At 40.7% G+C, this 17,203-nt stretch overlaps 1 protein-coding gene across 1 annotated transcript in view; it reads left to right on the forward strand.

Moving 5' to 3' along the window:
• The window catches only part of CD226 (CD226 molecule), a gene marked incomplete at its 3' end in the record, with an annotated part of 84,570 nt that overhangs the window by 57,014 nt on the left and 10,353 nt on the right, over positions 1-17,203 (forward strand). Inside the window, exon 3 of the mRNA XM_082852682.1 lies at positions 3,884-4,231. Within this exon, the coding sequence (XP_082708808.1) occupies positions 3,884-4,231 (348 nt within the window). The remainder of the gene's footprint in view (positions 1-3,883; positions 4,232-17,203) is intronic.

Raw genomic sequence — 17,203 nt, forward strand, 5'->3', positions numbered from 1 at the left:
TAATTGATTTCTAATCTCATAGCGTTGTGGTTAGAAAAGATGCTTGATATGATTTCATTTTTCTTAAATTTACTGAGGCTTGATTTGTGACCCAAGATGTGATCTATCCTGTAGAATGTTCCATGCGCACTTGAGAAGAAAGTGTAATCTGCTGTTTTTGGATCGAATGTCATAAAAGTACCAACTAAATATATCTGGTCTATTGTGTCATTTAAAGCTTGTGTTTCCTTATTAATTTTCTGTTTGGATGATCTCTCCATTGGTGTAAGTGAATTGTTAAAGTCCCCCACTATTATTGTGTTACTGTCGATTTCCTCTTATATGGCTGTTAGCAGTTGCCTTATGTATTGAGGTGCTCCGATGTTGGGTGCATGTATATTTATAATTGTTATATCTTCTTCTTGGATTGATCCCTTGATCATTACATAGTGTCCTTCCTTGTCTCTTGTAACATTCTTTATTTTAAAGTCTATTTTATCTGATATGAGTATTGCTACTCCAGCTTTCTTTTGATTTCCATTTGTGTGGAATATCCTCTTCCATCCCCTCACTTTCAGTCTGTGTGTGTCCCTAGGTCTGAAGTGGGTCTCTTGTAGACAGCACATATATGGGTCTTTTTTTATATCCATTCAGCCAGTCTATGTCTTTTGGTTGGAGCATTTAATCCATTTACATTTAAGGTAATTATCGATATGTATGTTCCTATTACCATTTTCTTAGTGGTTTTGGGTTTGTTGTTGTAGATCTTTTCCTTCTCTTGTGTTTCCTGCCTTCAGAAGTTCCTTTAATATTTGTTGTAAAGCTGGTTTGGTGGTGCTGAATTCTCTTAATTTTTGCCTGTCTGTAAATGTTTTAATTTCTCCGTCATATCTGAATGAGATCCTTGCTGGGTAGAGTAATCTTGGTTGTAGGTTTTTCCGCTTCATCACTTTAAATATGTCCTGCCACTCCCTTCTGGCCTGTAGAGTTTCTGCTGAAAGATCAGTTGTTAACCTTATGGGGATTCCCTTGTATGTTATTTGTTGTTTTTCTCTTGTTGATTTTAATATTTTTTCTTTGTATTTAATTTTTGATAGTTTGATTAATATGTGTCTTGCATGTTTCTCCTTGGATTTATCCTGTTGGGACTCCCTGTGCTTCCTGGACTTGATTAACTCTTTCCTTTCCCAAATTAGGGAAGTTTTCAACTATAATCTCTTCAAATATTTTCTTTTTCTCTTCTTCTTCTGCGACCCCTTTAAATTGAATGTTCATGGGTTTAATGTTGTCCCTGAGGTCTCTGAGACTGTCCTCAATTCTTTCATTTTTTTTTTCTTTATTCTGCTCTGAAGTAGTTATTTTCACTATTTTATCTTCCGGGTCACTTATCTGTTCTTCTCTGTCAGTTATTCTGCTATTGATCCCTTCTAGAGAATTTTTAATTTCATTTATTGTGTTGTTCATCACTGTTTGCTCTTTAGTTCTTCTAGGTCCTTGTTAAACATTTCTTGTATTTTCTCCATTCTACTTCCAAGATTTTGGATCGTCTTTACTATCATTACTCTGAATTCTTTTTCAGGTAGACTGCCTATTTTCTCTTCATTTGTTTGCTCTGGTGGGTTTTTACCTTGCTCCTTCATCTGCTGTGTGTTTTTCTGTCTTCTCATTTTGCTTAACTTACTGTGTTTAGGGTCTCCTTTTCACAGGCTGGAGGTTCATAGTTCCCATTGTTTTTGGTGTCTTCCCCCAGTGGCTAAGGTTGGTTCTTTGGGTTGTGTAGGCTTCCTGGTGGAGGGGACTAGTGCCTATGTTCTGGTGGATGAGGCTGCATCTTGTCTTTCTGGTGGGCAGGACCACGTCTGGGGTGTGTTTTGGAGTGTCTGTGACCTTGTTATTATTTTAGGCAGCCTCTCTGCTAATGGGTGGGGTTGTGTTCCTATCTTACTGGTTGTTTGGTTAGGGTGTCCAGCACTGTAGCTTGCTGGTTGTTGAGTGGAGCTGGGTCTTAGCACTGAGAAGGAGATCTCTGGGAGAGCTTTCGCTGTTTGATGTTACGTGGAGCCAGGAGGTCTCTGGTGGGCCAATGTCCTGAACTCGGCTCTCCCACCTCAGAGGCACAGGCCTGACACCTGGGCAGAGCACCAAGACCCTGTCAGCCACCGGACTCAGAGAAAAGGGAGCAAAAAAGAAAGAAAGAAAGAAAATAAATAAATAAAATAAAATGAAGTTATTAAAATAAAAAATCATTATTAAAAAGTAATTAATAAAAGAAAGTAAAAAGAGAGCAATGAAACCAAAAATGAAATCCACCAATGATACAAGTGCTCAAAACTATACTAAACAAACAAACAAACAAAAAATAGACAGAATCCTAGGACAAATGGTAAAATCAAAGCTATACGGACAAAAGCACAAAGAAGCATGCATATACACACTCACAAAAAGAGAAGGAAAAAGAATATTATATCTATATATAAAGAAAAAAGGAGGAAGAGAGCAACCAAATGAATAAACAAATCTACCAATGATAATAAGCTCTAAGCACTAAACTAACATAAACATAAAACCAGAAACAAATTAGATGCAGAAAGAAAACCCCAAGTCTGCAGTTGCTCCCAAAGTCCACCACCTCAATTTTGGGATGATTCGTTGTCTATTCAGGTATTCCACAGATGCAGGTACATCAAGTTGATTGTGGAGATTTAATCTGCTGCTCCTGAGGCTGCTGGGAGAGATTTCCCTTTCTCTTCTTTGTTCTCACAGCTCCCGGGGCTCAGCTTTGGATTTGGCCCTGCCTCTGCGTGTAGGTCACCTGAGGGCGTCTGTTCTTTGCTCAGACAGGACGGGGTTAAAGTAGCAGCTGATTAGGGGGCTGTGGCTCACTCAGGTCAGAGGGAGGGAGGGGTATGGAATGCAGACCACGTAACATTGCACCAGCCTGAGGCTCTCTGCGTGTTCTCCTGGTGAAGTTGTCCCTGGATCACGGGACCCTGGTGGTGGCGGGCTGCACAGGCTCCCCGGAAGGGGGGTGTGGATAGTAATCCTGTGCTCGCACACAGGCTTCTTGGTGGCAGCAGCAGCAGCCTTAGCGTCTCATGCCCGTTTCTGGGGTCCACGCTGATAGCCGTGGCTTGCGCCTGTCTCTGGAGCTCATTTAGGCGGTGCTCTGAATCCTGTCATCTCATGCACCCCGAAACAATGGTCTCCTACCTCTTAGGCAGGTCCAAACCTTTTCCCGGACTCCCTCCCGGCTAGCCATGGTGCACTAGCCCCCTTCAGGCTGTGTTCATGCCGCCAACCCCAGTCCTCTCCCTGGGATCCAACCGAAGCCCGAGCCTCAGCTCCCAGGCCCCGCCCGCCCCGGCGGGTGAGCAGACAAGCCTCTCGGGCTGGTGAGTGCTGGTTGGCACTGATCCTCTGTGCGGGAATCTCTCCGCTGTGCCCTCTGCACCCCTGTGGCTGTGCTCTCCTCTGTGGCTCCGAAGCTTACCCCCTCCGCCCCCCGCAGTCTCCACCCGAGAAGGGGCTTCTGGTGTGTGGAAACCTTTCCTCCTTTCCTCCTTCACTGCTCCCTCCCACTGGTGCAGGTCCTGTCCCTATTCTCTTGTCTCTGTTGTTTCTTTCTTATTTTGCCCTACCCAGGTACGTAGGGAGTTTCTTGCCTTTTGGGAGGTCTGAGGTCTTCTGTCGGCGTTCAGTAGGTGTTCTGTAGGAGCTGTTCCACATGTAGATGTATTTCTGATGTATTTGTTGGGAGGAAGGTGATCTCCACGTCTTACTCTTTCTCCATCTTGAAGGTCTCCTCTCCATCACCAACCATTTTGATAGAACTTTCTGGGTGGCTTCCACCTTAGCATCCAAGAATTCGAGAACCGAAGTATAATCATTTGCTTCTTCTTTTCAGACGGTTTTGAGACAGCTGTGCCATCAAATAGCCAGACAGTCTCAGAACCTGGAAAAAATGTCACACTCACCTGCCAGCCTCGAGCGAAATGGCTGTTACAAGAAGTTACATGGGAGAAGATCCAGCCCCATCAGATTGACCTCTTAACTAGCTGCAACTTGTCCCAAGGAAGAAGTTACACTTCAAAGTACCCAAGACAGATCCTGAGCAACTGCACCCAGGGAATGAGGAGGGCCTTCATCACCATGCCCCACATTAGGACCTCTGACTCAGGACTCTACCGCTGTGGCTTCAAAGCCAGCACAGGAGAAACTGAAACCTTCGCGATGAAACTGATCGTAACCGATGGTGAGTAGGTGACAGATGCCTTAATGTGTCAAAAATGGAAAAAGCCAGACGCTGTGGATTGGTTTATTTTGTCCTTTTCATGACTTTATTATTCAAAATATCTTTAATGATTGAATTTGGTAAGTTGTCAGTTATCGAATGTTAGTGTTTATCTTGCTAATCCATCAATCACAGATTTAACAATAACAGATGTTTCCCATTTTTTTGATCTGCCACTTTCCTAAAATTGAAAAGAAAGATTCAGTCAGTCTGAAAACTACATGGTATCAACAGCCTGTAAGTTTCAGCTGTATAATTTCTTTTTGTTTCAGCTGTATAATTTTTAATTTTCCAATTACTTTAAAAACTTTTTGATGGTGGTAACTAGGTTTTATAATCCTCGTGTATCCTCAGTAATAATAAGGTGTTAGATTGGTATTTGCTGAATCAGTGTTGAGTAAAGGGTAATAAATGTTTAATAATGTGGTTGCTACTTTGCCAGGTCAGAGCTTTGGTTCCCTCAGTTTTCTCCAGAGCTGGGAGCAGGAACAGACGGGCCTTGAAGCTTTGAAACTGACCCTCAGGGCCTCTCACCTGAGCTGGCTCCTTCCAAGGCCCGGTACTTACTTTGTATTAGTTATTTGTCTCCTTTGTCATGATGAAGCCCTAAATTGTGTAAGTTTCAGGCTCCACAAAAGCTGTGTGAGTGTAAGGAAAAGTGGTATTTCAGCGACTGATGGGCAGATACAGAGAGGACTGTGTAGACCTGCATTCCAGTTGAGTGGGAGGAAGTCTGTCTCAGACTGCCGCTCTGCTTCCAGGCAAGTTTTCTCACTGCAGAGGGACCTGTCAGAGAAAAGAATCTATATTTACTGATGACAGAAATTTTATTTCACTTTACTCTCACCCTCTTCTTCCCTCCCTCTTTTCCTTCCTCCCTTCCTTCCTTCCTTCCATCCTTCCATCTATCCATCTACCCATCCATCCATCTTTCCTTCTGCCTTTCTTCTATATGCTTCTAGCCAACTCATGTGCCTTGGCCTGTGTGTAGACTTTTAGAGCCAAGGCTTCCTAGGATGTGGCTGCCCGTTCATAGACTCTGCTTATACCGCAGGCTGAGATTCCCTCCTGCATCAGGAAGGAAGAAGAGGAGGTTTTGTATGCAGCGCAGCCTCCACTGCTGCCACTGTAGCAGCTGTGTGTGCTAAGGAGGCCCTTTGCCAGAGGTTAGCAGCTTTTGTACATAGTCACCTCTCACAGCATCAAAGCTTTCTCTACTCCTCTTGATGACAGAGGGAGCTTAGAACTTGATGAAAGAGAGGGTTGATGGAATATTGGGGGAGAGATATTAAGAGGTTCTTCATGTTGACTCCATTCCTTCAGACACATCGAGAAAATATTTCTCACCTTAAAAAAAAATACTCTTGCATTATAGAAGTGTTCTTAAAACCTGGCAGGAAAAAAAGAGAGAATAAAGGTAGTCGCTAATCTTCTCTCAGAGACCAAGGCAAGAAAAAGTTCTATTCAGAAAATGTCATAAAGAACCATTTTCAAACACTTCTGAAATAAAATCTTGTCCATTATATGTTGAAAAAGTTATTAAAAACACCTTAAATCATAGAGAAAATGGATTCTTGGAAGTATAATTATTTAGCTCTTACTAATTAATAAAAATGTCTTTCAGTTACCCAAACATGGCTAAGTTCCTTGCACAAAGCTGTTTCTTTTCCTTGTACATAAGCTATAAACAGTGTCCAAAATGAAGGTGACAGTGTAATGGTCAGCATTCTTAGTGTTCAAGTGTTTTGAATTCTTGAAAAATGGCTTTTTGACATTCAACTGACAGGTTGAAAGAATATCAACTCGGCCCATTAGTAAAAAGTTATATTTGATAGAAGATGACAGCTGTTTACTGTATGTTTTGGTTTAATTCCTTTTTAAAATAATTATAAGTAAAGATTGAAGGTAAAAAATCAGATGGAAAGCAAAAATAGATCACTTGTGTTTCCCTGATGTGATTCGATTATTTCAAGTCCTGAAGCTGTTTCGTCAAAAATCAATGTAGGGATTAAAGCAGAGAGACAGGTATAAGATGTAGAGCTGATTTAATTTATTTCAACTGGCAAGGGAAAGGTGATTGTGACACAGATTTTATAAACCGCTGTGCATCCTTTTGTTAGCTCCCATCAACTTCTTTTACGGGATCCAAAAGCAAGATTTTCAGGACTATCGTATTTTACACACACGCATGTGCGCACGCGCACACACACACACACACACACACACACACACGTTCTTCCCCTGATTTTGCCTGCCTGTGTTCATCTTCAGACAAGTACCAGGTACTGAGAGGCCACTGAAAAGATGATACGATGTCAACCAATACATCGTATATCCAGGCCTTGACTTATTTTGAACAGAGGGAGAAAGTGGCAGAAGCATGAGTTGAACACAAATTTGCTATTGACTTTTTTTGCTGAATGAAAAGAAATACTTGACTCCCCCTGTTTGCACTCAAGACCTGGGAAGTAGTGTAAAATGGTTCCAGACTGAGTTTTCTGAATTTGAAGGTTGTCTAGACCGCAGGGGCCAGGAACAGGGGAAAAATGCATGCATACTGACAGTGACTAAAATTATTTTTGGCCCTTAATATCCTCTGGATTTTCATTACTTATGAGAAAAGTATTTTAAGTTCTACCAAAATAATTTGTGAAGTCTTTTAATATTAATTTAATGATGTGCAAACTACAATTGTTCAACTGAGTTTATTAATTATAAAAATAATAAGGATCAGAGAAATGAAATCAGTCCCTCAGAAAGTTTCTGGAGAAGACTAGTTTTTAACTATATTAAGAAGTATAGGGCTTCCCTGGTGGCGCAGTGGTTGGGAGTCCGCCTGCCGATGCAGGGCCCGTGAGCCATGGCTGCTGAGCCTGCACGTCTGGAGCCTGTGCTCCGCAACGGGAGAGGCCACAACAGTGAGAGGCCTGTGTACCGCAAAAAAAAAAAAGAAGTATAGTTACTCATGTCTTTCCCCAATCATCTTCCACCAACGAGGCCACTCATCTGAACCATCAAGTTTCAAATACAGCTTTGATGATCAGAGCAGAGCAAAGGGACAAAACAGAGTCCGGGGATGTAAACAGTAAGCACGGGGTGGGGCAGGGGAGTTGTGCATGGGAGATTGCACTCAAATGACTAGGTTGGTACAGAGATTCTGAGTTCTGGATTAATATAGAAGGAGGTAGGCTCAATTAAGTGATAACTTGGTGAAATACTAGATCTCATGTAAGAGCAATGAAAGCCACTATCAGTTCTTGATCAAAGATGGCACAAAGTAGTATTTAAGGAAGTAAGTCAAATAGTAGAGAAAGAAATTTGAGGCAGAGGAAATTAGCTAAGAGTCAGTTGCAATAATCAGTACATGAATGACTGAGCTCTCAAACTAGGCTACCACTGTCACATACTGGGTCTTTGGGCCACAAAAAAGGAGCCCACTTCAGGTAGACAAATGACAAGTGGCAGATAAATTAGAAAAAAAGGTGCCCCTTCCTCCACACTGATGCAGATGCACACGCTTGTGATGGGCCACAGGTCCCCTACCCACTTGGCTGGGCACACAGGTGGCCTGGAGAAGGGGTAGGTGTCATTGGTCAGATTGGAACGTCAGCTTGTGCTTGTCACCAATGCCACGTTCCTACTTCTCCTATTCCCAACCAACTTACTAATTTTCACCACAGTTACCTCCTTTCCTTTAGGGTTTCAGTCTGATCTTACCATCTTCTCGATCTTTTCACATTAGCTCAAACTGCTTCCCTGACATCGAACCATCAAGCATCTTGAATTTCTCAAATTTTTATAACTAGGAAACTGATACCCTTGAGTCATTTAATAACTGCGCCTATTTGCAATGGTCCTGACTCTTATATTAGAAATTACTTGAGATTAAGGATTATGACATCTCTGCTTAGAGCTGTCAATATATCTTTCCAGAATGTGCTTAATAAGTGTTCTTGACCGATTCTGTGTATGTTCATATTTCTGTATGTTCTAGTAGGGACTGTGTCCATTTTATTTCCCAGTTTTCTAGCTGGATTATTTCTAGATTTTCTTCATCAACACAACATTTGAGGTTTAGTGATTGCTGATCAAAGAAACCTGAACTCTCAGAAAATCCACCGCAATGTTTGGGGAGAAAATTTTCATGAACTTTGTTCACATATGTATCTTTCGAAAAGGTGATTTCCTTTCTTTAGTTCTCTTGTTTTGCATATTCTATATAAATGGTGTATAATTGCTAGTCAATAGACGTGGAGGATGGAAATTATAAATGGAGATTGCAGAAGTTTTCACTAGGAAATCATGGGGCCACAACCAAGAGAATCTTCCCATATCTTTCTTCTGTCAGGTATGGGGTCGACCAAGGGGGAACATTGAGGAATAGATGCTATAGGTTCTAAATCTTGCCTGTGCTGGCTTGGTAGAGATTACTGCCTCTGGACTCTGTGCTCCTGAGTTAGACCATGAGAATATTATGGAGGAGAAATAAACTTCATTTCTTTCTTTGGCCTTAGTTTCTGCTAAAATTCACTCATTTTTCTCCCAGGTGATTTGGATTCCTAAACAGTTTGAAGTTGTCGACAAAATGTATATTTTTCGGGATTTATTAATCCAGAACCTTCTGTCCCACTCCTCTGAATTTATAATAGATGCAACTATTGTAGGCATGGCAGTTTTCTGAGCTGGTATGTGCTGGGCTGCCAGATATGTACATTTCCATGACCCGGTGTGATGAACCTCAGCCTTTTATCATCTCTTCCTACATAGAAAATAATGTCCATGACAGTTAACTTATATGATAGAACCATAGGACCGGAATCCCAGAGCACTGGTGTCACTGCCTGGAGGCTCAAATAGCCTCTACCGATACGGATCAAGTACAATTTTTAGCCCAATTTAGTTATGTTATTAAAATTCTGGATGATAACTGGGTATCCAGATGAAACAGACTGTTTCCAACATCACAAGTGAGTTGATTGCTCAATCAGGGCCTATTATGTCGTTGTAGTTTTACAGTTGCCTCTGCCCACATCAGTTCTTTTATGAGACATCTCATTAAAAAAAAAAAAAAGCAAGCAGTCAGTCATTCCGTTTGTTTTGTGAGCCCACATGTTGATTTATTCATCTTTCCTAAGGCACACAACCCTGGAATGTTTGCCTGCAGTCATTGTTTATACGTTACCATATTTGTGTAGATAAACAAGGTATTGGATTGACAAGTTATTAACAGAGAGAAGGAAATGTTGAAAATCTAATGTTAAGTGGGTTTGATGGTGCTCTTACGTAAGGAACATTGATGAATGTGTGTTGCTATCACTACTATAAACAAAGTAAGTTGGTGGTATTAGAAAGCAGCTAATCCAAGGAACTACTTTTCTTCAAGTGGATCTTTATCCTCAGCCCGAATTTCAAGTAATTTTCATGACACTTTCCTCTCCTTAGGAACTTAGAGTACAGGTAGGAATTCAAATTCAGAAAAATGTGCTGATTTTCTTCCCACTTAAAATCCATGACCACACTTGTGTGAGAGACCTGCCTAATGACTCCAAAGGCAAAATAGCCCTTTGGACTCCTTTGTCGTGTGTGCGCTTTTTTTATTTTAAAGCATCTGGGAATTGTTAACAGCTTGTAATTGTCTCTGAAAGCCTTATTAGAAACTGAACATAGATGACTGTGTGAAGTTTTCCCCAAAGGCAAGTAGAAAATTACTTAAAATTTAAAAAAAAAAATTAGTTCTTCATATAAGATTAATGGCATTTCATGCTTAATAGCAATTCTAGCTTTAAGTATTGAGATTCAATTAGTCAGACAACTACTTCCAACTTCAACTGACGTATTTCAAACAGGTACTGACCTGACCCTTGACAAATATTCAAAGGTGACCTAGTAGGTTTGCAGAGGGCTATGTTATTTAAAAGAACAAGAAATGAAGAATAAACACGGATCTGTCATTTGTAGAGATACATCTTTGAACCCCCATTTGTATCTTAAAGTTATTTACACTGAAACGATTCAGGGGTTTTTAAGAGTTATTTATTTAACAGAGGAGTATGCTTGGATAATTTAATAAAATAAATATTTTGTAATTCTCATTGGTCACTCTAAACTTCATTTCCAGAGTTAATTTGATGTATTTCACTTTGCCTAAAACTCAAAAATAACTATGATGTTCATAATCTTTTAAGTACAAGAGTAGTGTTTTATTTAATTAACCCACAGGAAGAGATTCTTCCTTTCACGGATGTAAGGTTGAACTGTTTAAAGCTCTCCACTGCACTCGTGAGGAGAAATGTCTTTAGCTAAGGTGAATAGTGAGTGAAATGAAAAATCCTTATCAACACAGTGATAGACACGGGCAAGTAAAGAGTAAATATTGAGATGAGAAACTACGTTAACAAAGGATGGGATATTTTCTGTGGCTTCAAATCAAAGAAGCTCAAGGACATGATGATGTGCAAATGACCCCCAAATTGGGGCCACATAAGAGGTGACTTTACAAATATAAAAAAATACAGGCTTGCAAAGTATAACCATTATTCTGATTTTTTCATGTTTTATATAGAGCACTGAGATAAATTCTTCACTCTTTTAATTTGTATGTGTATATACACAAATTTTGTGAATTAAGATTACTGTGAATATTGTTAGGTGGGACAATCTGCCATATGGTAAACATTCAGTAAATACATGTGCTTGTGGGCAATTTTATACTCACAAGAAACACGCAAATCCCACTTTAATCAAAACAGGTTGCTTTGCTTTTATGCTGGCTACCGTCTCCTCTTCCTGGTCTAATAAGTGAAGATATCAGCTTTGAAATCCAATCGTGCAATTCCTTTTTTGTAATCACTGGCTATTTTAAAAGTGGAGAGATCAGATGGATAATTAAACTCTAGAGCATAAAGCTGCAGGTTTTGCAATTATTACCAGAGTGCTTATTTCTTATAGCCAGGCAGTAGCTTTCAAATGTTTTGTAGAGCACTTAGTAAACATTTTTTTAATTAAAATGTCTTAAGTTGGATAGAATATTTGGAGGTAAATATTCAGCCCAAAGCTTGCTGTCTGTTTCATATTCTGAAAATATCTGTATGACATTTATAGCACATTTATATATAGGCCTTTATAAATGCCATATAGTTTGCAGTCTAAAGTTTTCTAAGGACCCAAGGGAAAAGTTATAGATAGCAGTTATAAGAACTAAGTGTCACAGGGCTTTGTCTTGGCCACTATATGACAAACTCACACACTATGCTTATGTTTGTGCCAGTCACTCTAAGAATCTACTGGTAATTACTCAGTTGTCACAACAGCTCTATTATTATCTACATTTTATGGATGAGGAAAGTGAGGCATGGAGAGGTTAAGTGAGGCATGAAGTCTTATCCAAGGCTTCACAGCTAGTAGGGAGAGGGGCTGGGATTCAAAGCCATGCAGACTGGCTTCAGGGTTCTTTTTCTTAACTGTGGCACTATATCGCTTCTCCAAGTGGAAGGAAAAAATCATTACTGCCGTCAACAGCAACATCACAAGGGAAGCTGGCTACTGTGCAGTTCCACAGCCTTGTGTCCATCCTTTTAGGAGGTTCATAGGTGCAATGGGTTACCTACCGAACCAGCACATAGAGCATCTGTAGGCAAAGGAGCGGGAGTTTGATCACCCGCTAGTTTCTTCCAGCTCCACCTGCTGAGGTCGCCCCAGGTGCTGTGTCTGTGGGTTCCCCACTGACTCGTCCCCTTTTCTGGGGTTTGCAGGTATCCTGAAGTCACGTGAGGGAGGGTGTTCACACAGTCACACGAGGCACAAGCAAAATCAGGTAGTAGGTGTTAGGGTCTGGAGGGTCGTAAGTCATGTCCACACCAGGCACAGGCTAGGGCAACCTTAGGAGTAGCCTCCAGGCAAAGGCGAATTAAGGTCCTTGCTGGAGAGAGCCGGTGAGAGCTCAGCTCTCACGTGACTCATTGGCTTCGCCAACACCTGCCCCCAAGGTCTTCACCAGACCCGCCCAGCAGAATCTCCCTGTGGGCAAGCTTGCTCCCTTGAGCAACTGCCCTGAAACTGGCTCAGAGTTCCCGAACACGCCCTCCTTCCGCCTTAAGTCCCTCCTCCTTCCTCTCGAATCCGGCTCTCCCTCCAGTTCTCGTAGTTGACTAATGACCATTGGACACAGAGCTGCAGTTATTAGCCATCAGAGTAAGGACAGCAAGGACTTAGCCTTCACAATCTACCACGAAAAAACAGAAGTCTATTTTCTATATTAAATATCCTGAAGAGTTATATTCTCTCACATTTATGGACCTTTATCTTGAACAGCTAAATAAATAAATAATTTAAATGGTATGTTAGGCCTACTTATGTTTTATTGCATGGGTAAAATGTTCATCTTGATTTTAGTGGAACATTTGAAAAATTTCCCATTATATCCTCATGGATAAGCATGATAGTGACACAGTAATGTAGAGTTACACTTGGTTGAACAACAGTAATAACAACAATGTGTTGGGGAATTAGAATGGGAAACAAAAGCTCCTCCCTACCCAGAAAACTGCTCCACCAAGGAAGAAGGGAAAGAACACAATTTTATTGTTGAATAAGCATGAAACCAGAATTGTGATATGCATCACAGGCAGTCCACTAAGACACTGCAAAGACAGAAGGAAATCTTAACCTTTTGTAAAGCCTGGCAGATACAACCCATTATATGCATGTTCTCAAGGTAGACAGTAACTAGTCCTCAAGTAGGAGGACTTGATAGCATCATTTGTCACACACAGCTCATCCTAAATTCACCTGGTATGACCATCTATGTTAGCTAATTGGCTTCATCCAAAGGAAAAATGAGCTTCTTACATCTTTACGCCAGGAGGTAGTTTTGCACCTCGGAGCAAGGTGCCTTTGGAAGTTAGGCTTCTACCTTCCCACAGAATTGGAAGATACGGGCTCTCTCTTCTTTGATGATTACATTCCAAAGATATGGCTTTGATTTATTACAGCAAAAGGATACAAAGCAAAATCAGCAAAGGGAAAAGAGGCATGCGGCAAAGTCAGAAGGACTAAGTCCCAGAAGGAAAGCAGGTGTTTAGCATAAACCACATTGTTTGTATCAATAGTTTAGACTCAATAAACCACCCTAACAGTTAAGAAGTGGTGAGAACACTCTCCACATCCAAGTTCCCACACACTAGCCAGGAGCCAACCTTGTAAGCAGACCTCTCTAAGGCCAGCAGGCTTCGGGCTGCTACATTAACTCTTTTCTGCACACTAATTCACCACAGAAGTGAGCAGGAAGTGTGCAGGCCTTGACATTCTGACTTGTGATGCATAAATTACAATCTCCTTTAATAAATAATATCTGTTTATGAAAATGGAGAAATATTTTAAGAAATAGAACGTAAGACTAAGGAATACTTGGGTAGAAAGGTGAGACATCTAATATGATGGAGTCAGCCTTGAAAATTTTCTCAACAAATTACCAAATCAGAACGTCCACCATCCTTGTGCCACATATGCTGACATGGGTACCCTTACCGTACTTCAATCACCGTAGAGCACTATGGCCCAGAGTACAGCCAGTGCACATAGTGACACCAGGAAATGTAGCTACTGCGGTCAGCCTATTGAGTAGTAGACTTTACAGCCTATCTTAGACTGTGTGTTTCTCAACTGACGTAAAGTTTTAAAGTGTTTAAGTCACTTGGGAAACTATTTTCCATCAAGAGAGGCAAAACCATTGCAGCAAAACGTGTACCTAAGATTAGAAACTCGCTTCCTCATTGGCTTGCTCTGTAATTACAGGACAATTATTTAGATTCTCTGCACCTTATGTTTCTCAGTTAAAATCTAATAATACATTTATTTTTTTAATTTTATTGAAGTATAGTTGATTTACAATATTGTGTTAGTTTCTGCTGTACAGCAAAGTGATTCAGTTATACATGTATATATATACTTTTTTATATTCCTTTCATTATGGTTTATTACAGAATATTGAATAGAGTTCCCTGTGCTATACAGTAGGACCCTGTTGTTTATCAATTCTGTACATAATAGCTTGCATCTGGTGACCTCAAACTCCCAACCCACACCTCCCCCACCCCCCTCCCCCTTGGCAACCAGAAGTCTGTTCTCTATATCTGTGAATCTGTTTCTGTTTCATAGATAAGTTCATTTGTGTCATATTTTAGACTCCACATATACGATAATACTTTCATTTTGAGTAGGAATAGTTACTATTCACTCAGAAGAAAAATTAGAGGTTGATGTCATGGCCCTTTAATTCTCTGAAAATAATTTATTCCCTAGGACCTTCTTGCTATAAAACAGGGAAAGGTTTCTGAACTACAAAGAATATAAAATCGGTCTGCACAAAGAAAGTCGACCTTTGAAAACTTGGGATCATATTACCATGCCTGTATTTCAGGCATACAGGAACGTTCAACAGACTTCAGACTACCATTTTTTCAGTGGTCCTCCAAAGCTACAACCATTTTATACATGTTTATCAACACCACTTCTACCTTTCCCCAGAAAGGTGAATCTAGTTACAGGAACAAGCATCCTCTGTTATACATGACTAGTGCAACATGGAATGTCAACGTGAAAAGAATAGAAATTAGTTATTTAACTCTAATTTTGAATGTGTGCGGACAAAACCTAAGTTCACTCTTAACAGCTTACATTATGTGGTGCTTAAATATGTAATAAATATGTAAATAAAGCCCCCCTACATATTTTATCTAGAGCCACTCCCATGGCCACCCTTAGATTGATTGCATCATCATTTTGCAGTTGCCAAAAAAGTGTCCAGAAGATCAAGTGATCTTACGCCGGGGTCTTCCAGGGAAAAGAATTAGAAGATAGGACTTAGAACTGAAGGCTTCCCTCCTCCATCTATTTTTTTCAGCAAATCGGTGTCTAATGTGGGATGAAGATTGGATATTTGCAATATACAGTGAGCCAAAAATTGGAATCAACCTGATAGTGCTGAGTCTGTCACCTAACACACATCTATCCTGTGGGAACATACACAGTGTGTATCCCATCTGTACATAGAGCGAAATCAAATATTTCTCTTCTTTTTAATGAGGTAAGACAGCAAGAATAACTTTTACTGGTATCTACCATGACCTGTCCAGGGCTGGGTAGAGGGTCAGGATCTCTGAGTTTTTCTCAGCATGTTTTTTGGTCCAGATATTTAGGTTCTAAGTTGCTTGGTTTCCCCAGTCCCTAACCCCACCCCAGACTCTAATAAAAGATAAATAGTAAACATCAATGCCTGCTCTTACCCGCCTGGCTCTGAGGCAAGGACCTGGAAGCATTTATATCCCAAGCCTTTCTAAGGGTTTATAACTCAGCTGTAAATACTTGTCATTGGCAGAAACGTAGCCTGGAGGTTTGCAGTCCTCGAGTAAGTTACTCATTTATATATCTCACTGACGTGCTTTAAATTGTTTTAACTGTATTTACCTTTCTTTCCTTTTTTTAAATAAATTTATTTATTTTATGTATTTATTTTTGGCTGCATTTGGTCTTCGTTGCGGCACACAGGCTTTCTCTAGTTGCAGCAAGCGGGGGCTACTCTTCCTTGCGGTGCGCAGGCTTCTTATTGCGGTGGCTTCTCTTGTGGAGCACGGGCTCTATGCGCACAGGCTCCAGGAGTTGTGGCACGTGGGCTCAGTAGTTGTGGCTCGCAGGCTCTAGAGCACAGGCTCAGTAGTTGTGCACGGGCTTTGTTGCTTCATGGCATGTGGGATCTTCCCGGACCAGGGCTCGAACCCATGTCCCCTGCATTGGCAGGTGGATTCTTAACCACTGCGCCACCAGGGGAGTCCTATTTATCTTTCTTGATGGGAGGGAAAATAATGGCTTTATGGTTCACGACACTTTTGTCCTCCTATGAATCAACACCGCATTGGGATGAAGGTTGAAAAAAAAATCAGCAAAAAAGTGGCTGCCGAGAAGAGACAAGAGAGGGGCTTGAGGGCTGACGTCACTCAAGCTAAGATCTGTTAAAAGAATTTAGGAAAAAGTGAAGGTTAGGAACTATTGATTAACTCCCTAAAGCACCCACACCCATTTGCTTTTCCATTTTCTTTGGTTTTAGCCGTACAGGGCCCAGCAAGTTGGGTGCTTACACCAGCCTGGTCCAAGTACTGCTGGTTCACAATAACGCAGCAGAGGGGTGGGAAGCTGAGAAGGAGGTAACAAGTAGGATTGGCTATAGGCTGGGATACTCTGGATTGTAAGTGAATCTCTACCAGACTCCCATGCTTTTTTTCGGTGCCCACCATTTCATCTCTAATGCCAGGTACACAGTCTGCCTCAACACTATGTGTTAAAAGATGAGTGAAGAAGATGGATCTGAGTCCAGCAGGTCACCCATTGCTAGAAGAGATTAAAAAGAGGCAACATATGTCACACTAAGGAATGCATCTGAAATTTAGATTTTATAAGTGAGCAGTGTGAAACAAATGAAGATACTTTTCAGTGGTTTCTACTTAATTCATATAACTGAGAGCTTAGCAAAGAATGCCATCTTAATTCTTAAGGATTCTGAGTACACTTCTGCAGAGACGCTCTCTACATCCTGCACTTTAAATATAACCACGAAAAACTGGCAGAGTATTCTGCTTTAAGCATGCAGACCTTTAAATTTTTGTACTATTTTTTTCTGATTATTAAAAGCAATACATCATTTAGTACATCTGGAAAATAGCAAAAAGCTTAAAGAAACAATTGCTTTTAATTCTATTCCCTGAAGATCATCACTTTAAAATTTTGGCATGTTGCTGCCTGGCAGGCTTTTTCCTCCTAAGTTCTGTACTTGATTGAGATATCATAGCATGCACAACTGTGAATTCCAGCTTTGAAATTTTACTTAACTTTCTATCTGGAGTCAGCAGTTTTCCATTTCATTGGGATTCTTTACACCCATGA

The sequence above is a fragment of the Leucopleurus acutus genome (genome assembly GCF_964270905.1).
Source record: "Leucopleurus acutus genome assembly, chromosome: 13".
Classification (NCBI taxonomy): Eukaryota; Metazoa; Chordata; class Mammalia; order Artiodactyla; family Delphinidae; genus Leucopleurus; species Leucopleurus acutus.